The sequence below is a fragment of the Alternaria novae-zelandiae genome (genome assembly GCF_023758075.1).
Source record: "Alternaria novae-zelandiae strain BMP 2774 chromosome Unknown scaffold_19, whole genome shotgun sequence".
Taxonomy (NCBI): domain Eukaryota; kingdom Fungi; phylum Ascomycota; class Dothideomycetes; order Pleosporales; family Pleosporaceae; genus Alternaria; species Alternaria novae-zelandiae.
In genome coordinates this window covers 537,009-557,385 of record NW_026056979.1, presented here as the reverse complement: position 1 = coordinate 557,385, position 20,377 = coordinate 537,009, and the positions used below count along the sequence as shown (strand labels likewise).

General features: G+C 53.0%; 6 protein-coding genes across 6 annotated transcripts; 5 read left to right on the top strand and 1 right to left on the bottom strand.

Annotated features, from left to right (window-relative positions):
* Window positions 1-53: 53 nt before the first annotated feature.
* J4E88_008509 (uncharacterized protein) lies at window positions 54-866 on the top strand (the record flags this gene model as incomplete). The annotated part of the gene is made up of 3 exons (XM_049402119.1): window positions 54-137; window positions 190-426; window positions 480-866. 3 exons carry the CDS (start codon window positions 54-56, stop codon window positions 864-866), a joined length of 708 nt encoding a protein of 235 aa, XP_049252217.1.
* A 156-nt stretch (window positions 867-1,022) lies between these two features.
* On the top strand, window positions 1,023-3,835 carry J4E88_008508 (uncharacterized protein; the record flags this gene model as incomplete). Its single annotated transcript, XM_049402118.1, has 4 exons — window positions 1,023-1,038; window positions 1,091-2,088; window positions 2,715-3,515; window positions 3,584-3,835. The coding sequence occupies 4 exons, from the start codon at window positions 1,023-1,025 to the stop codon at window positions 3,833-3,835; spliced, it is 2,067 nt and encodes a 688-aa protein (XP_049252216.1).
* A 1,210-nt stretch (window positions 3,836-5,045) lies between these two features.
* Window positions 5,046-5,597, bottom strand: J4E88_008507 (uncharacterized protein; the record flags this gene model as incomplete). The annotated part of the gene is made up of 3 exons (XM_049402117.1): window positions 5,046-5,111; window positions 5,163-5,479; window positions 5,540-5,597. 3 exons carry the CDS (start codon window positions 5,595-5,597, stop codon window positions 5,046-5,048), a joined length of 441 nt encoding a protein of 146 aa, XP_049252215.1.
* Window positions 5,598-8,786: 3,189 nt separating this feature from the next.
* On the top strand, window positions 8,787-10,583 carry J4E88_008506 (uncharacterized protein; the record flags this gene model as incomplete). The annotated part of the gene is made up of 4 exons (XM_049402116.1): window positions 8,787-8,890; window positions 8,939-9,193; window positions 9,242-9,651; window positions 9,703-10,583. The coding sequence occupies 4 exons, from the start codon at window positions 8,787-8,789 to the stop codon at window positions 10,581-10,583; spliced, it is 1,650 nt and encodes a 549-aa protein (XP_049252214.1).
* Window positions 10,584-12,545: 1,962 nt separating this feature from the next.
* On the top strand, window positions 12,546-13,885 carry J4E88_008505 (uncharacterized protein; the record flags this gene model as incomplete). The annotated part of the gene is made up of 2 exons (XM_049402115.1): window positions 12,546-12,884; window positions 12,974-13,885. 2 exons carry the CDS (start codon window positions 12,546-12,548, stop codon window positions 13,883-13,885), a joined length of 1,251 nt encoding a protein of 416 aa, XP_049252213.1.
* A 1,959-nt stretch (window positions 13,886-15,844) lies between these two features.
* Window positions 15,845-18,474, top strand: J4E88_008504 (uncharacterized protein; the record flags this gene model as incomplete). Its single annotated transcript, XM_049402114.1, has 5 exons — window positions 15,845-16,289; window positions 16,341-17,104; window positions 17,415-17,520; window positions 17,592-18,203; window positions 18,257-18,474. 5 exons carry the CDS (start codon window positions 15,845-15,847, stop codon window positions 18,472-18,474), a joined length of 2,145 nt encoding a protein of 714 aa, XP_049252212.1.
* Window positions 18,475-20,377: the final 1,903 nt, after the last annotated feature.

The following is a 20,377-nucleotide window of genomic DNA, read 5'->3' as shown; positions in this document are numbered from 1 at the left end:
AACTAAACCCACGGCCCTATACGAAAGATTAAACCATCGCCTCATAATTCATAATGTCCTACGGCAGGCAGCTGGCCTACGCGCCGACGCCCTACATTCCGCGCTCCAATCTCTCTGCGACCATCAACCTTGATGAGGTATGACGCGCCTCAGTCCCACTCCGCATGCGCATACTCACTATCTACCCAGGAAGTCAAGCTCTCAACGACCAATGCCGAGCGCGACTTAAACGACTCGCTCGCCGAGATCTACAGCATCATCATCACGCTCGACGCCATAGAAAAGGCCTACCTGAAAGACTCCATCGCAGAAGCCGACTACACCGAGACATGCAACCGCTTGATGAAGCAGTACAAGTCCAATCTTGCCAATGAGACTGTCGCACGAGCATTCGGTGACCTGGATCAGTTTGCAAAGGAATGGCACGTATGTCATAGCAAGTCTCGAGCTTCTCCAGTACTAGGCTGACACGACTCCAGATGGAATGTCCCCGAGCTATCGAACGACTGCGCGTTGGTATACCCGCTACTATCGAACAGGGACCATCACGATCGGCTCAGTCAGGCGACGTTGCTGATGCCACGCTGGTCGTCAACGCAACCGAGAACTTCATCACTCTGCTCGACGCCATCAAGATCGGGCTGGTGGAGAAGGACACCCTACACCCTCTCCTTGTCGAGATCATCCAGGCTGTCAACAAGGTCACAGATGTCGAATTCGAGAATAAGGGCAAGATTGTGCAGTGGCTGATCACTCTGAACCAAATGCGGGCCGCCGAGAAACTGAGCGATGAGCAGTCGCGCGAGTTCCAATTCGACATGGACCAAGCATACTACGGCTTTAAGACGACCCTAAAGAAGGCTTGAGACGGGCGAATAGGCAGCGTTGGACTATCAGAATATCTGCTTGTGGTACCTGCATCTTAGCCCCGCGGTGGCTAGCTTGGGCCCACGCTGGACCTGGTGAGTACTGCACCCCACCGACCAACAATTTTCCCGCGCATTCGCCATAGTCGCTTCAAAATGTCCATGTTAGATGGTATACATCTGCGCCTTGCATCTGCATGTCTTGGTGCTAAATCCATGTCTAGTCCTTGACCTACCGCAACTCTACACCAAGCCCTCCGCCGAGGCCCTCCTCGAAACCCTCGCGCTCCTTACCACCGCTCCGCCTTCGTGGGAATATACAACTACAAGGCACACAGACCGCGATGGGAAGGCAGTGATAGAGGCGCGCGAGCCTGCAGTTCAGGTCAATCCAGAGGGCGTCACACGATACCTCACGACCATTATCAGTAGCGGGCTGCAATGGATAGAAGACGATGAAGTCAAGGAGCGCATATGGGATCAAGCCAGCGCGCGCCTCAGTGAGCGATCCGGTCGATCTGCCATGAGCACCATGTCGCGCACTTTCCAGATTCCCACCTCGTCCGACGCATTCGAGCTTAAGATCCACGAGCCTGCCATGACAGGCGACGATCTGGGCCTGAAGACCTGGGCTGCTTCCTATATGCTTGCGAAGCGCCTAAGGACCTTTAACCTCGTCCCCTCAAATACACAAAATCGGCTACAAGTTCTTGAACTTGGATCCGGTACGGGCTTAGTTGGACTCGCAATGGCAGGCTTGGGCGCAGACGTTGTTCTAACAGATCTGCCCAGCATCTGCCCGAACCTGGCCTACAACGCGCAACAGAATCGGGAGGCCGTCAGTCTCAATGGTGGGACAGTCCGCACAGCTATGCTTGACTGGACAGACCCTACCTCCTGTGAACCGCTGCCAGACAATAACAGTACTGGCGATGACGCGCCCATTCCTGCCAAATTCCCCTTGATTCTTGCTGCAGATTCGCTCTACTCCCCAGACCATCCGCGCATGTTGGTCGATACTATCGGCGTTTGGCTGGCCCCGGACGACAACGCTACAGTGATCATCGAGTTCCCATACAGGGACGCTTACTTGCCTGAAATCAAGGACTTTCGCCGCCGGATGTTAGAGCTCGGGCTACAGGTAGTGGAAGAAGGAGAAGAGAAAGGACGCGATGACTGGGGCCCGTCCGAGGCGAGCGAAGATCAAGACGATGATGCACTCGTGACCTGCTGGTGGTCATGTTGGAAAAGGCAAAATTCAAAGGCCAGCTGAGATATTCCAACCAAGATTGCCGCACATTACCCTCTCAAAAGACCCGGCGAGCTTACACTAAGGCGAAATGGCAAGGTGTCCCACGAACCGGGACATGCGCAATTTGGTTTGGTCATTCGCATAGCCGCGGCGCTCCATAGCGACCTCGGAGCAACGCCGAGATACCCACACCAGCTTTCCAAGAACAGTGATGCAAGCGCCGGATAATTATTACGGATAATTTGGACAGCTTCCAGACTCCCGCCTGCAATGGAGGGGCATTTCCTAACCCAGGCGGGATAGCTTGCCGCGAGGGCTTACTAGGATCCACCGTTTGTACCGTCATTAGCATTTCACCTGCGCGTGTAGTTTTGAGTGGACGTATTCTTACTTATTTCTTTCCCAAACAATTGATTCTTTAACGATTGCGACTGAAACTTGAAATTCTCACAATATATCACGATGGCGACACAAACAGCAACCCAGAAGGTATAGCTTGACTGCCCCACCATGCCCCTCTGAACATGCGATACCTTTCCAACACCATGAATCTTCGCGCTTCAGCCATGTTTACAGCCAACTAACACACCCCCCAGAACCCCTCCTTCATCCTCAAAGCCAAAAACGAAGTCATATACGAAGACCGGCCCATCCCCTCTCTCCCCTCCCCCTACGACGTCCTCGTCCGCCCCCGATGGACCGGCATCTGCGGTTCAGACGTACACTACTGGGTCGAAGGCCGAATCGGGCATTTCGTCGTCGAGAAGCCAATGGTGCTCGGCCACGAATCCGCGGGCATCGTGCACGCCGTCGGCGACAAAGTCAAGAGCCTCAAAGTGGGCGATGAAGTCGCCATGGAACCCGGTGTCCCCTGCCGCCGCTGTGTACGTTGCAAAGACGGGAAATACAATTTGTGTCCTGACATGGCGTTTGCGGCGACGCCGCCGTATGATGGTACCCTTGCGAGGTATTATACGCTGCCGGAGGATTACTGCTATAAATTGCCGGGCAATATGAGTATGGAGGAGGGTGCGCTTATTGAACCTACGGCTGTTGCTGTGCACATTACACGGCAGGCGTCTATCAAGCCCGGCGACTCTGTTGTTGTGTTTGGGGCCGGGCCTGTCGGTCTGCTGTGCTGTGCTGTTGCGAAAGCGTACGGCGCGAAGAAGATCGTCACCGTCGATATCAACGACGAGCGGCTCAACTTTGCGCTCAAGTACGCGGCGAACGCGAGTTTCAAGAGCGCGCGAGTGAGTGCGCAGGAGAATGCTGAGAATCTGGTTAAAGAGTGTGAGCTGGGTATGGGCGCGGATGTTATTATTGATGCGAGTGGCGCGGAGCCGTGTATTCAGACTGCGATTCATGCGTTGAGGATGGGGGGGACTTATGTTCAGGTATGTTGTCATCACCCTCACTTACCTCCCTCCCCACATCTTCCATTCACGATACTGACACAAACCAGGGCGGCATGGGCAAACCCGACATCAACTTCCCCATCATGGCCATGTGCACCAAGGAACTCAACGTCAAAGGCTCTTTCCGCTACGGCTCCGGCGACTACCAAACCGCCATCGATCTCGTTGCGGGCGGCAGGATCAGTGTCAAGGAGCTTATTACGGGTAAGGTCAAGTTTGACGAGGCGGAGAAGGCGTTTGCGGATGTCAAGGAAGGGAAGGGGATTAAGATTTTGATTGAGGGGCCGGAGGGGCAGTAAAGTTCATGACACTGATCTCTGAAGGTGGTAATTTGTACATGTACAAGAGTGATCTGAGGGTTTGCTGGTGTTGATATTGGCGGTTGAAGTTGTGTGCACGGTGTTTATGTAGAGGTGGGGGGTAGAAACTCATTTTTTTCAATACGATGTTATGACCTTGACTCTTTCTGCATAGAATAGGTACATGTTGTATATGCATATATTTTGTCATTTCATGTAATTTCCACGGTTCTACATTGATGATGTTCCATTGAGCTTGCTAATATACACTTCCATGGCTTTTATCTTCGCTTCTCGTGGAAAAAAGAAAGACACGAACTACTTCATCTCCTCCATCCAGACGAGCGCACCAACCAGATCAATGCATCGAAAACCGCCACAAGCATCGCTTTGTATCACTGTCGGCGGTACGAGAATGTAATCATCACGTCTGAGGTACAGAAGTACGGCATGAGTCGATTGTGCAAACTAACCAATACGCCACGCATGTCATCCCCTTCACTGCATATCCCAGCTCAACCAAGACACCGCCTCTTCAGCCAATTTCCTTGACAATCTCGACTGAGGCGCAAGCTGTAAGAAGCTCGTTAGGCCAAGGCACACACTGCATACCAAAGGCTTCTCAAAACGGGCAAGGGAATTGTGGGGGGTGGATGGGGCTGAAACGAGGGGCGTGCCTCAGGTTTTGTCATGTCAGAGATGTCACAGCAGTCAGAGCAAAAGGCAAGAAGGTAAATCCTTGGAGAATGACAACGTTGGATGAGAGTGATGTATGGAAGGACTGAGAAGTGCAGTGAGCAAAATGCGTCATGATGTGGTTTTTGGTTATTGATTCATTTTTGTTCGTTTGTAAAGTTGTTAAGTGGTGCAAACCTCGCGCCCGTACATTCGCTGCATGACGCCGTGAAATAGTGAATAAGATCGTGCGGGGCGCGTTCTGGTAGGGATAGGATGCTCGACTGCTCGTTTGTTGGGGGGTTTTTGGTATCGTGAGATGACTGCTGCTGCTCGTCTTAGATGCTGAGTATGAACGCCTCCGCTCGTGGGGCGGTTCCGGAAAATCGCTAAATCATTGGTGGGTGGTCTGCCAGAGAGTTGGGAGTGGTACGTCGTCTACGTGGACATTGTACATGGAAAGGCGTATGTGGGGTATAGGTTTGTTGAGAAGCGAAGTTGAGGTGCATTGTTGCTGTCTACGGAAAGGGCCAGACTATGCGGTCATCTTGCGGGCTGTGGAACCACGCTTGGGGAGAGTCCATGGCTCGGGGCAGACGACCTTGGATAACGTTAGTACGCCGATGTCTGATAGGGAAAGAATGGCACATACCTCGCCCTCGCTGAACGCCCAGAAGTACGCTCCCATGCCGATGATGTAGTAGAGTCCCGAGTTGGTGCCTTGGTAGATCAAGAGCGCACACAGCGCACTGAGCGGGTAGATGATCAGGCGCGCTTCAATCGAGCGGTGCAGTCCTGTGCCGGCGAGCAGTGGCAATGGCCATTCCCATGCTAGACCGATGAAGCCGAGAATCATGTTGATGACTTGGAGTACGGGGATGGGCTTTACGGCGCCATCGAGGTTCTTGGTAGCAAAGTCCCAGAAGATCTTGGGCCAGAAGAAGCATTCGAGTGCAGCTCCTATTTGATCTGGAGTTGTAATTAGTATGGTGTTGGTGGTGGTGTTGATGGCTGTGGGGTAAGACTTACACGCAGCAGCCGTGAGGATGACGAGGCGCGCCCAGTGGTTCTTGATTAACTTGCCCATTGTCGAAATACGGGTATTATAAAGAAAGGATACGAGCAATAAACCGAGCCCGCGGTCGTATAGGTGAGAAAATAAAGGCAAATAGAAAAAATGAAGAAAAGAAAGTGGAAATGTCCCTTCGACTACCAGTAGTCCCTCAGCGACAGATGAGCATCGATGGGCTTGGGTGTGGCAGGGCGAGGTTTTGTGTTATAGACACTGGCCTGGTCGCGGATGGGCGGTTTGCAGGCGTGGCGAAAGCGGTAAGGCTTCTGGGGAGATCAGGCACGGAGCAACTCGAGTGGAGTGTATAGTGGGTAGGTGTTATGGTGGGCTGAGGCGTAGGCGAGTATCAGGCGTGTTAGGTGTTCAGGCAGCGTGGTGTTGCCGTTGAGCTTCGCGACGGCAGGCGTGTCAGTATATCGGGAGCGACAGCGGGTGTCGACCGCAATTGTAGAGACAGTTTATGCGCCAGGGCCTTGCATCGCGCACCCTGGTCGCACTCTTCTTCTGGCTCGGCGCGCGCTGGGGGGAGAGATGGTCGCTCGTAGCCGCTTGACCCGCTTCGTGGACGATTGGGCGTGTGGGCGGCGCGATTGGCTGAGCTGCTGTGATGCTGCATGCGACGCCAGCCTCTCTGCAGCCACGGTGCCAGTATCCTGGATCGCGCCGCCAATTTAGTCTATCCTATCAATCCTATGAACGGCTGATGCTCGCTAGCTTGGCAAAGGTAGTGTAGCGAGGGCGGAGCTAGGCGTGAATCTTCTCGTTCACGTGGTTTGTAGCCATCCATGGATTGTCTAAGACTAAGACTGTGACTGTTTCTCGGCGGAGACATTATTCAGGTCACTGTCCAATTCTATACCGCTACTTCGTTGATGGTGGCGGCGAAGAGTTTGCAAAACGCCTTTACGCAAGCCGATTCGCGTTACCGCTGGCTCTGACGTGCACGATAGCCATGAAACCAGCGCAGTGCGAACAATCGGCCACTCTGATCGAATAGGTAATTCTCCGCAGATATCGCCATCGCACGTGCGGCACGGCAGCACTCAGATAATCCGTCCCGACGGATGCCTGAGTCCCGGTTTCTGTTCTGTGCCTCAGGTCTCCAACCGCAAACCTGGCGCATGATGATCAGTCATCTGCATGGAAGATCATATCGAAGCTCGCTCCTGGTTCCTCAGGCTTGCTCATCAAACAACATCATACGACAAAGTTTACTTCAGATGCCCTCGTGGCTGTCAATGCCGTCACGGTGGGGGCTGGCAGCCATGGCAGACGTTGACGCAAAACAAAGTGGTACGATACTCGTTCGGTATCAGTTCGCACTCATGGTGAAGCTTTTGGCAGGGCTCCTGTCGGAGAATTGAACGTGGTTCACAGGCTGTCGATCAGAGGGCATGTGTGGTTGTGTGCAGGACAATGGCCTGATGTTGTTTTCTGCGGGTGTGCTTTGGTCAACGGCGAGCAAAAGGAAGGCGCGACCGTGGCATCTGTTTACGCTGCTTCCCAAAAGGGAAATCTATGATAGTGTAATCCAGATGTCGGAGTTGAAGACGGCTCAGAATCTAGCCCTCCACCATCACTCAGCATCCATCACATCGCCGAGAACCACTTCTCTCGGCTTTCTTCGCACTGCACACCGCTTCCCATATCACGGCCTAAGGCGGGACTAACAAGACTTTCTTCATATCGTCGGCCATCCACGAGGCCGGCAATTCGCATGCTGCCGTCCGTCGAGCCGTGTACGATGGAGACGGTCCCAAAATAGAGGCGAGATCTTGTACACATGCAGCCAGCACAGCGCAGTAGCGGGCTCAAACTTTGTGGGGGTTCCTCGAGCGCTTCGAGACAGCCCCTGATTGGCCGTGTGCGCCACGCCAATGCTCGCCCGTTAGATTTGGTGCTACCAACCACGAGCACAGAGAGCCTTCAACAGCGATGAATTCAAGCCTCGGCGGTTCTAACGCAAAAGCCACAACAGGCTCCTACCATGTGTCTTTCGCGTCTTCGATGCAGTCTTCTGCGCAAGGGGCGGTAGTTTAGAACCAGATCCGCCACCCCAATGCGTACCTTCCGTACCTGCCAACGCTATCCCCTCCGCGACTGCAGTCATCAATCCCAAAGTTACCAGCCTCTGCATCTAACCTAACGACATAACGTAGCGAATACCACTTTCAGCGATTCATTCAGATACCCGTCCTGATTTTCCTATCCCTTTACGACCCGCCTTCCAACGTGCATCGTTTCAGCGCGCCTCGCCTATCCGTCGTGAACCCCATCAAAAGAATCGGAGCCCATCTGCCAACGGTCAATCGCACCCCTCAGGAAATACCGTCCGAAACCCTACCACGCGGCTCAGGCCCATTTGTCAGATCGTGCTCACGTCTGAAGTTTGACAGTTGTAGATCGTGAAGATTCGCAAGCCTCGCAGCCTCACCAACACCAGCCCCAACAAACCCACTAGCGAAACGGCAATCGCCTCGCCACTCGCCGGCATACACTGCACTCCTACTGCGCATTATCCAAGAGCAACTGAAGATCTTGAGCTCCGAACATACGACCGCATTTGCAAGGAAAACATGGTTCTGTGCCTGGCGCTTCAAGTCTGAGACGCTCTTCACACACTAGCCGCTCGCGCATAGCAGCAAACCCCTCCCCCAACTTCGATACCTCAAAATCCGACCTTGCGCCCATTCAGGTTTGGCGCCACCGGATTTCCTCTGCATCACGTCCCTCCCTAGTCATAACCTCTGTCATCCATCTTAACGGCTCCTGGTATACGGCACCTTCGTGGGGCATCGGTTTGAGCCACATCCGTACCGAACAGGCCCTGTCGGTTTCAGCACAGCGTGCCGCTCTACCCAGGTTTTACGGCTTTGCCTATCTGCACCTGATCTGCGCACGTTGACTCGGCTTGTTCCCAAGGCTTGACATTCTAATACCCTTGGTTCCCGGCAGCCTTGGATCCTCCTCCCCATCCGCGCGCTCTCTCTCTACATCACTCCGCTCGTCCCGGGACACCCACATTCTTTTCTTCACTTCGTATCTGGCTGGCCGGGTCGAACTTCGACTGGATCGTTTATTTCCTGGTTGGGTTCGCTTATACCACGCGTATACTCTTTAATCTTTTCTATAATCACCGTTGAACGGCACGCCTGAGGTGGACTTGTTGACGACACAACCGATTACCGCGGAAGAACATTCATCATGGGCGGCGGCGGCACATCGTTTTCCAGGCTCTTTACGCCACAAAAACTCTTCTTTCACATCTTCTTCTGGGGTTTCCATTGGGCCCTGTTCGGTATAGGATGGTAGGAAGCCCTTACTCATATCATTGATCGACCACTAACTTTAGTCAGGTGGAAACAAGCTGGTGATGCACGTTTAGCACCGCTCAACGCCCTGCAGTACTCAGTATGGGTATCTCGTGGTGCAGGTCTTGTCCTGTCAGTGGACACCATGGTCATCGTCATGCCAATGTGCAGAAACATCCTCCGATGGCTCCGTCCCAAGGTGCGCGTACTGCCACTTGATGAGTCTCAATGGTTCCATCGACAAGTCGCCTACGCCATGCTATTCTTCACTATCCTCCACGTAGCGGCGCATTACGTCAAGTGAGTTGATACACCTCTTACCAAGCTTGACTTTACTAACAAAGATAGCTTCTTCAACGTCGAACGTGTGCAGGTCCGACCTCAGATCGCGCTACAAATTCATTATGCCGAGGCTGGTGGAATCACAGGTCACATCATGTTGCTGTGCATGCTTCTTATCTACACCACGGCGCATCACAGGATCCGACAGCAATCATTCGAGACGTTCTGGTACACGCATCACCTGTTTATCCCGTTCCTGCTCGGCATGTACACACACGCGACCAGCTGCTTCGTCCGTGATACCGCTCCAGCTTTCTCTCCATTCGACCACGACAACTTCTGGACCCACTGCATTGGTTACGAGGGATGGCGATGGGAGCTTGTGGGAGGTGGTCTTTACCTCTTCGATCGCCTCTACCGTGAGATTCGTTGCAGACGCCAGACCCAGATCGTCAAGGTTGTTCGCCACCCATACGGTAAGCAGATCATCAATTTTGTTTTCGAAGGATTGCACTAATGCCGAATAGATGCCGTTGAGATTCAGTTCACCAAGCCCAGCATGAAGTACAAGCCCGGACAATGGCTTTTCCTGAACTGCCCGGATGTCAGCTACCACCAGTGGCATCCATTTACCATCACTTCCTGCCCCAACGACCCGTACATCTCGGTTCACGTGCGCCAGGTTGGTGACTTTACTCGCGCACTTGCCGATGCTCTCGGTGCTGGTCAATCGCAATCCAAGCTCTACGACGAGCTCGACCCCATGGGCATGTACGAGATCGCACTTCAGCACGGCCAAAAGATGCCCGCTCTCCGCATCGACGGACCCTACGGAGCCCCCGCAGAGGATGTTTTCGAGAACGAAGTCGCGGTCCTCATCGGAACCGGTATTGGTGTCACACCCTGGGCCTCAATTCTCAAGTCCATCTACCACCTCCGTCTCAGCCCCAACCCACCCAAGCGTCTCCGCCGTGTTGAATTCATCTGGGTCTGCAAAGACACCTCATCCTTCGAATGGTTCCAGACTCTCCTCTCCTCTCTCGAAGCGCAGTCCCTCGGCGGCGCAGATGGCGACCAATTCCTGCGCATCCACACTTACCTCACCCAGAAGATGGACGTCAACACTGCGCAAAACATTGTTCTCAACTCTGTGGGCACCGACAAGGATCCACTCACAGAACTCAAGTCGCGCACCAACTTCGGTCGTCCCGACTTCCAGCGCCTGTTCTGCGGTATGCGCGATGGTATCCTGGACCGGACCTATATGAACGGTCTGGAAAGCACGCTACGCACAGAGGTCGGTGTCTACTTCTGCGGTCCTAATGTTGCGGCGCGCGACATCAAGAAGGCGTGTAAGCAGGCGGCATGCCAGGAGGTCAACTTCAAGTTCTGGAAGGAGCATTTCTAGAGAACGCTGTTGTTCAAGAATGTGTATTTTGTATGCGAGGTCGAATGTCAAGGCGTATATTAGGTTGATGTGTATTTGTTACGATTAGCCTTCAGAGTAGTAACCCAAGGGTACACTCCATTTTCATGTGTTCTTACTACAATATGCGGATTATGCAAAGGAAAGAAAGAAAGAAAGAAACTAGACTTTTTAAAAACCTCTATCATGCCTCCAATTCCTTCCGCGCATGTGTTGAACGTCAGATGTGTTGTTGATACTTACTCGTACCTCCTAGAGACTCGATCACACGAACCAACACACCAAGCAAGACAAGCCTTCACCAAGCACGTCCAACCTCCAACACAACCCACCATCGAACCACCCTCACTCCACTCAAGTACCCTATTCAATCTCACCTCTAACAATCATGCACCACGCCTCTATTCGCCTCATGTCTGTCCCTTGCAGCCTCGCTTCGGTACAACGAGCTTCCGAACCATGCGCATGGTGAAACAAGACCTCTTAGCACCACCATGGTAGTCCTACCTCCCCACTCTGAATATCTTGGCAGCTATAACAAAGAATCAAAGCTGTGATGTTAGAGAATGAAGGTGGTGCGATGATGGGTCGATACATTCGCTGATGGGATTGGGAAGGAGAGTGTAGGTGTGTAAGTGTGAGGCCACCTGCCTGTCTTACCCCGAATTCCTACGCGCGCGCGATAACTCTTCCGTCTTCGTTCAAGAACAATTCTCTGCCACTGCTTCTCTTTCTTCATGCATGTATTATCGATGTGCGTGTATCTGGATATACATAGCACCTGCCAGCGCGATGCGCGTCGTCAAGCCGCCAGTCGCCACATATTGCGGCGCAGTCGTGCAGCAAAGACGGACCGGAGACCGCGGGGATGGAAATAGACGGGAAGTCTGATGTGCATGCGGCGTGGGCGGTTCTATAGGCTGATATGGTTCTGTGGATTGCGACGATGTACGTCTTTGGGATTGGAGAAGACGAGTGTGTTTGCAGGTGGTGTTCGCGACTTCCATGCGATGACGAGGTACGCGCCCCGGTTTCCTCAACATATGTTTTCCTCCATGAATAACACGAGACCTAGCAAAACGAACAAATAGCAATAATCTAACTACCATTGTCTGTCTGCGCCAACGTGACATACCAATCCTTCCGTCGTACACCGTACCTGCGTGACAACCCAACCGCCGCATCTAGAACCCATCAATCGGTGAACGCGCCGAGCCAACACACCAACAAACACTTCCATCCCCATCCCGAATCGGTCACGAGCCGAGGCTACACAAACGCTATTCATGGTTTACGCATGTTTCTTCTCCACTCAACACCACGTCTCCAACTATCGTGAAATCCGACTTCTCAGTACTACTAGTCTCGGAGGCTCGGTGTAGGTTACACTACCAGAAGCAGTATAGCTGCAGCCACCAACCTCCAACCCCACCCCGTAGCTTCGCGGCGGAAACGTAGAAGGGGTCCAACTGCATCGCGGAACTGCCAGACTGGGAAGCCGATACTTGCACGTACCTGCCCCTTCTTGCGGACTTGTCTGCCCTCCCATTCGTGGAAAGACTGGTGATGCGCGACTATGTGGGGTGCTTCCTCCAACTCGCTATGGCGGGGCGGCGTGACGTTCTCATGAATGGAAGTATTATTCACGGGCGCGGTTTGCGTGGTTGCCCCGCACCAATTGCGAAGGAGCGGAAGGGTAAAGTCTGGGTTATAGTAATGGATTAGGTACATGCTGGCAAGCACCAAGCGGTAAAGGCGTACGCTTGCAGACAGGCAGAAAAGAAGGGCCGCGGGAGTAAGTAAAGGTGGCCAGGTGATCTTTATTGACGCGGTTGTCCCCCCCAGTTTTTTGTTTACCTACCCTTTCTATCGGACCTTTCTTGCATCATCCCCATCCTTGCGATTGCATACCTTTAAACGTTCCTTTTTCGTGCGTTTGGTTCCATGGCTTCTCTTCCCCTCTTCACTAGCTGGGCGTCGGAGATTAAGCAATCACTCAACATCAAGGAAGAGACGACCAAGATGAACGGCACACACACTGAGGCTGCTGCTGCGCCGGCGACGAACGGTGTTAGCAAGGCTAATGGCAACGGCACGGATGTTCAGTTCTCGTCAAAGGCTAATATCGGTGTTTACACCAACCCCGCGCATGATCTCTGGGTCGCGGAGGCGGAACCCAGTCTGGAGGTTGTGCAAAGAGGAGGAGATTTGAAGCCAGGCGAGGTTCTTATCAATGTCAAGAGTACGGGAATTTGCGGGAGTGATATTCACTTCTGGCATGCTGTACGTTTTCCATGCCCCTGGGGTTTTGACGGCAGCAGAAAGCTTCAAAAGCTACACAGAGGACGAACAAGTGCTAACTCCATTTCCAGGGCTGCATCGGACCCATGATCGTAGAAGACACACACGTCCTCGGCCACGAATCCGCCGGCACAGTAATGGCCTGCCACGAATCCGTCACGCACCTCAAGCCCGGCGACCGCGTAGCCATCGAACCCAACATCATCTGCGGCGAATGCGAGCCCTGCCTCACAGGCCGCTACAACGGCTGCGAGCGCGTCCAATTCCTGTCTACACCACCCGTCACCGGCCTGCTCCGCCGCTACCTCAAGCACCCAGCCATGTGGTGCCACAAGCTGCCCGACAGCATGACCTTCGAAGACGGTGCCATGTTGGAGCCTCTTTCCGTTGCGCTGGCTGGCATGGACCGCGCGAACATCCGCCTAGGTGACCCCACCATCGTCTGCGGCGCCGGCCCCATCGGCCTCGTCACACTTCTCTGCTGTCAAGCGGCTGGCGCGACCCCCCTCGTAATCACCGACATCGACCAAGGCCGTCTCGACTTCGCCAAAACCCTCGTCCCCGGCGTCCTAACCCACAAAGTCGAATTCAGCCACTCAGCCACGGATTTCCAATCCGCCATCCTCAAACTGACCGACGGCGTCGAGCCCAGCCACGCCATGGAATGTACCGGCGTCGAATCCTCCATCTGCGCCGCCATCCAAACCGTAAAGTTCGGCGGCAAAGTCTTCGTCATCGGCGTCGGCAAGAACGAGATGAAGATTCCTTTCATGAGACTGAGTACCCGCGAGGTGGACCTGCAGTTCCAGTACCGCTACTGCAATACTTGGCCCAAGGCTATCCGGTTGTACAAGTCTGGTGTGATTGATTTGAGCAAGCTGGTTACGCATAGGTATAAGCTTGAGGATGCGGTTGAGGCGTTTAAGACGGCGGCGGATCCCAAGACGGGGTGTATTAAGGTGCAGATTCAGAGTTTGGATTAGGCGTGGGTAGGGGAGTTGAGTGGCGAGAGGTTTCTTTATGATGTATATGACGAAGATGATGATGAAGGGGGGGTTGGTGTGAGGGTGCATTCAGCATTTACATCTTGGCGTTTTTCGGGGAGAGTTCGTCTTGTTGACGATATCTAGCAGAAATGAGATTATGACTCTATGCATCTCCTGTGCCTATATGTGCTGCTCAGCTCAGGTCCTATGCGGTCTGATTGTACGTCCACATACTGCTTTCACCATACGCATCGCTCCATCCATGAAAACTCGCAATGATCCCTCACTCGGGCCCCTCTTCACCTGACAGCAGCTGCTTATCCGGATCGACCACTTTAGATTGATATGGGCCGATCGATATGTCCGCGGATCGATCTACATTCGTTACGAGAGACGTTTATGCCGGCGTACTCCATGGGTGTTTTGGGAACCACAGAGTTGCATTCATCATTCGGCACCGAAGCAACAGAGGAGCATAGAGCCGTAGACATGGATCTGTAGACAGATAAGTCAGTCTTGTGATGACCCAGAAGGAGAGATATGAGGTAAGAGAGTGCTTACATGCTGCTACCATGGAAAGCCGTATTCCTCCGCTAAGGAGACTACATTTGGCGCGTGTACCTTGTCCCAATGTCTATAAAGTTGCTCGCGCTTTACATTACGGATGCGCCGTGGTCATGACTGCATCAAGAGAACGAAGTCGCTGAAGCGACAGTTCGACGTGTGTTCCGACGAGGCTGGCGCGTCATCATGGGTAGATTGGCACGTTGAGTTGAGGGTTGGGGATGATGACGACGGGACCTCGACGCGTTGTCGCACAGACCAATGTCGTCCAATACACGCGTTCCTCCTACACCCCAATCGCTTCTTGCATCTCCTCCTCGCATCCATAACACATGTATGAGTTTCCGCGCACGAATTTCCTCCCGTTCAGTCCACAATCTGCAAGGCCCTGCATGGCCCTGCAAGTCAGACACAAGCTTTATCGTATTAGCAGTGGCCAATGAACCACAGCAAGCCATTTACCCTACTCGTTCCAGCTTCTCCTGCGTAGAAAGGCCCTGCAGGTCGCGCGCAGGTCTCTCGTGGCTCTGCATGTGCTTACTGTCAGCACCCTATGCTCATGTTGCTTTATGATAAGTTTCCTATCGCCTGTCGCGCTTCTTCGAAATGATCCTTCCACCTTTCCTTCTCGACCCTCAACATGCAGCTCCAAAGCGTTTTCTTGCTATGCTTTGCTATACTTACAGAGGCTCGTACGCATCTCGGACGTACTGCCCAGGTGATTGAAGCAAGACAACTCAGCAAAGAGACGGCATACGATTTCATTATTGCTGGTGGTGGCATTGCGGGGCTTACTGTTGCAGATCGATTAACGGAGAACCCAAATGGTATATCCCTTTCACTCTTCGAAAGCTGCAATTAATTCTGAGAGATAGTCACTGTACTAGTGATCGAGTACGGCCCATTCGACCAGAGAGAAGATGGTGTCATGATTCCTGGCGCCTATTTCCCGGTGCCTTACCTCTGGCTGCCCTTGATGAGTACGCCACAAACCGCGCTTGGTGGTACATCGTATGGTGTGCCATGTGGCAGGGTGGTGGGCGGCGGGTCTGTTGTGAACGCCATGTTCTTCCATCGATCAGACGCAGAGCTCTATAACGCTTGGGAAGAACTTGGTGCGACTGGCTGGGGATGGGCTGATCTGTTTCCGTACTTCAAGAAGGTATGGTTTATTCTTGTTTTGTGAGCTGTATGCTGACGAGGAGAAGAGTGAGACGTTTACAGCACCGGACGCGGATTATGCAGCTAGTCACAACATTACCTGGGATGCTTCCGTACATGGCTTTGAGGGCCCAGTGCAGGCTAGCCATGCTCCTTATGACTACCCGGGTAGCGGTGGGTCTCTAGCGACTCAGCTCAGGTATCTGAAAGCTCACTATCAGGGTAGCCAACATGTACACCGGAGCCCTAAAGCTAGGTATCCAGCCAGCCCTAGACCCCAACAATGGCCGCGCTCAAGGCATATTCCGCCTTCTTCGCTCCGTTGATCCCGAAGCCCAGACGCGTTCTTCAGCTCGAGTCAATCGCTATGATAGGGACGCTACGAGGCCAAACTATCATATCCTTCCGAATACGGCGGTATCGCGCATTTTGTTCGAAAACGCCACCGCTGTAGGCGTGGAGTATATTGGCACGACCAGTGGCGAGAAGCACATTGTCCGAGCGAGCAAAGAAGTCATCATAGCTGCTGGAAGCGTTCATACCCCGCAGATCCTGCAACTTTCTGGGATTGGCGACACTACTCATCTGGAGAGCTTGGGTATTGAGACTGTTTCAGGTCTCCCTGGTGTCGGTCGAAATCTGCAGGATCATCTGGTTCTGAAAGTGAATTACAACTGTACGCGACTGAATTCCATACTGTCATTTATGGATTGGCTGATTGATACAGATACATCTAATCACTTTTCAAACGGCGGTTCATTGCAGTCCAACGCCACGTACGCCACAGAACAACGCGCTCTCTACGACGCTGGAAAAGCAAGCGCATTCGACCTCACTGGTACAACTGGTAATCTCATGATTCAGCTGCCGCTTTTAAACTGGACGAACGACTCCGCATCCATCATATCTCGAGCGTCCTCTCTCTCACCGAGCGATGTACTTGGTAGCGATGTCGACCCATCAGTTCTCGCCGGGTATGAAAGACAGCGTGTCATCATCCTCAAGGACATCAATATAGAAGCCGTGGGCGGTCTATCATGGAACACCGGCCCAGAAACGAGCATCTACATGACCCGCCCTCTCAGCCGTGGTTCAATCACCATAAACTCAACTAGCATCCTTGACGCTCCACTCATCGATTACGGCGCGCTGACAGACCCAACCGACCTCGACATGTTATACGCGATCTACATGAAGAACCGCGAACTAATGGCAACATCTGATATTGCCATTCTCGGTCCCATAGAGACAGCACCCGCACCGGGCATCAGCAATGAGCAAGATATCAAGGAGAAGATCAAAGCTGCCTTGCAGCCAAGTAACGCGCATCAGTGCTGTACTGCTGCTATGATGCCAAGAGAAGATGGTGGGGTCGTCGACCCGCAGAATAGAGTCTATGGCACATTCGGACTGAGTGTGGTGGATGCCAGTACGTGGCCGCTTGTTGCTGGTGGTGGGCCGCAGGCTAGTGTTTATGCTGGAGCTGAGAAGGTGAGGTTATGATCGAGGAAAGCTAGTAATTATATATACTAATGATGCGTAGGCCGCGGATATGATCAAGAAGCGTCACGGATTGCTTTGAGATCCGTCTCTTGATGTGCTTGGCGTAAGCCGCGGCGTGGACATGGAGAAGCTGTCGGGGTTTGCGGAGTTATCGCTCTTGACTATCTGTCCGGCGTTGATCTCATCTCACGTGTAGTCTACATCCAATGCATAGTATTCTGAGGCAGCATCGAGGTGTTTATGCGTGGTTACTCAATGGGTTCTCGCAGGAAGAGCTATATATACTTGAACGTACGAGGAGCAGTCCTTCACTTCATCAACTAATCGAGTCGCACTCAAGATGGATACTTCACAGCTTTTCACTGTCGAAGGCATGATTGCTGTGGTTACAGGCGGAGGCACAGGTACCTTCTCTACTCAACCATCTCATCTCATCTCAATACCAAAACAAACACAACCACTAACAGCACCCCAGGAATCGACCTCATGATAGCCCACGCCCTCGCCTGCGCCGGCGCATCCAAAGTATACATCCTCGGGCGCCGCGAAGACGAACTCTCCACCACAGCCTCTCAACACGAAAACATCATCCCACTTCAATGCGACATTTCATCCAAAGCATCCCTGCAAGCTGCCGTAGACTTCATCGCCCAAGACACAGGCTACATCAATATCCTCATCGCAAACTCCGGTATCTACGGTCCATCCTCAAGCTTCGCTCCGGGTCTCAGCATCCAAGAGCTGCGAAAATCCATGTTCGAGAACACATCTATGGAAGACTTCACGCAGACCTTCCATGTAAACACCACCGCGACGTACTTTACCATGCTGGCTTTCCTCGAACTACTGGGTGCAGGGAATAAGAATGCCAGAGCCGGTGGGTTTGGTAGACCGTTGAAAGAAGGTAGTAAAGTACCAAGCATCCAGTCACAAGTCATCATTACATCCAGCGTAGGCGCCTTCCTGCGTGAGTGGCAATGCGCGCCAGCATACGCAGGTAGTAAAGCAGCAATTATGCATCTGGTCAAACACACCAGTACGGGGCTTGCGCCGCATGGTATCAGAGTCAATGCTCTGGCGCCTGGATGTCCATCTTCCCCTCCCCGCAAACCTACCGTTCCGTGGCTAACAGCATGTCAGTCTTCCCATCTGAGATGGCCAATGCAGTTATCCAAGGCAGAGACCCTAGTACAGAGAGCGTCGACGATCCGAACTTCATTCCTGCCCGAAGATTTGGCGGAGAGGAGGAGATGGGTGGGACGGTTTTGTATCTTGCGAGTCGGGCGGGGAGCTTTTGTAATGGGTTGGTGCTTGTGAATGATGGGGGGAGGTTGGGTGTTACGACGAGCAGTTATTAAATATGGTAAGGGTACGGGCCATGTATGAGCAGCTGCCATGTCAATATGAAGGCAAGCTGTATATTCTCTTATTTCCAGCCCTGAACGAGAGTAATCGCGACGCCGTTGCATGCGTGCTGTGACTATGACATCACAGACGCTGAACATCCACCGCCTGATGCACGTCGTTTGCGATACTTCCGCCGATCATGCCGAGCAGCGTAAGCTCTTTTTCCGACCAAAGAGATGTTTAATGTCCGACCGGCTAGCAACAGCTGTAGGACGAAGGAAGACAAGGCTGAGCGAGAGAGCCTTCACCCCAGCGTTTCTCAGCGGCAAGCGCTATGACAGGTGGACGACGACCCACCATCTACTGTCCACCGCCATCCCTAACCCCCAAACCAGCCTTTCACAAAATCCTTCGATACCACAAACCCTCCTTCTAGCTCCCAACCCATCACCTCTGTGTCCCCCCACCCCCTCCCGGCACCACTTCCCCCATCCACACGCCATCACACCGCCCCTCGGCCCCTTTCCCCATCCACCACACCACCCTCCTACAACACACATGCAACGCTCTTGGGATAATCCCCGTAGACACGCCGTACAGAAGTGGAGCCTCATACTACGCATCCAGTCCTGCATGGTCTGCTGTGCGACACCTGCTGACCGGCTTTGTGCGTGTGTGACGGGCTGTCGTGTGTAACGCGAGCAGGGAGGATATGCCTGCACCTGCCCTGCGGCAGGGTCCAGATGCAGCCCGGACCCGTGTTCTGAAACGAGCGTTTGTTTACTGCGTTTGGTTGTGTGGGTTGGGAGCGGTGTGTAGCCTGCGATGTATGTATGTGGGGAGACGGAGGTGGAAAGCGGTATGCGGAAGAGAGATTGGTGGTTGGGGTGTGTCGTTACGAGGTGGTGTGGGTCTGTTTTCGGGGTTTTGCAGCGAGTATTTGGGGGAAAGTGACATGCGATCAGGCGTGAGCTGAGGTGTCTGCAAAACAGGCAGGGATATACTGTTGGAGTGTGGTTGCGCAGCTCAAGGTAAACTCTTTGGAGAAGCAAGAACGTGCATGTCTTCTTTGGAACAACGTGAGAGTGGTGAGCAACGCGCGTCAGGTGGTGACAGTACCTTACTTCACTCTGCAGGTGGAACCGTGGGGTTGAAGCTCGTTACGATTATCATTATTCGCTCATGACACCTTTTATGCTAATCAGTACAAGGTATCCGGTACATGACCTCCTATGTTTCCGTGGTATCGCATGCGCAGCAACCTTATACACACTAAGCTTGCGACATGTGCTTTTCCCAATTTGAGCGAGTGTGAACGTGATAAGAATGCGGGGTGTGTTTTAAGGAGCGGCCCTGGCGTTTTGTCTTGATGAGAAGACATGGTAGTGATACTGATGTACAGGAATAGACATTAGCCGCCCAAGCAAAAAACAATCGTAACGTTTCGTAGCGTAGCAATGATGCTGAAAGCAATGCAGTGTAGAACATCGAGACGAATACATAGCGTTACAACACAGTGTTGAATAAGCAGAAAGGAAACATGGTTTGATGAACGCCAACCGGAAATGGCTCACCGGTTGCTGAGGACAATGCGAAAGCGTAACGTGAACCGGGCCGAGAGCCATGCTCATGATGATGACGGAGTGCTCGACGAGTCGATTGCCCGGACTAAGATGCAGAGAGGGAACAGCGTGCTGGCTGGAGCTCCCCGTCCAAGGATGCAGCGATGTGAGATGTTGTACATTGTCATAAATTCAGACCATTAAGTACCCCATGGTGGGCAAAAAAGGATTGGGCTACGCAATAGTGACGAAGTAAGAAGAGTGATGCAGGCAGGCTGATCCGCCGTGATGCTGAAGGGGGTATCTCAGTAAGTGCTGTTGAGGTTTCCCATTGAGGTGCGGTGGAGCTGCA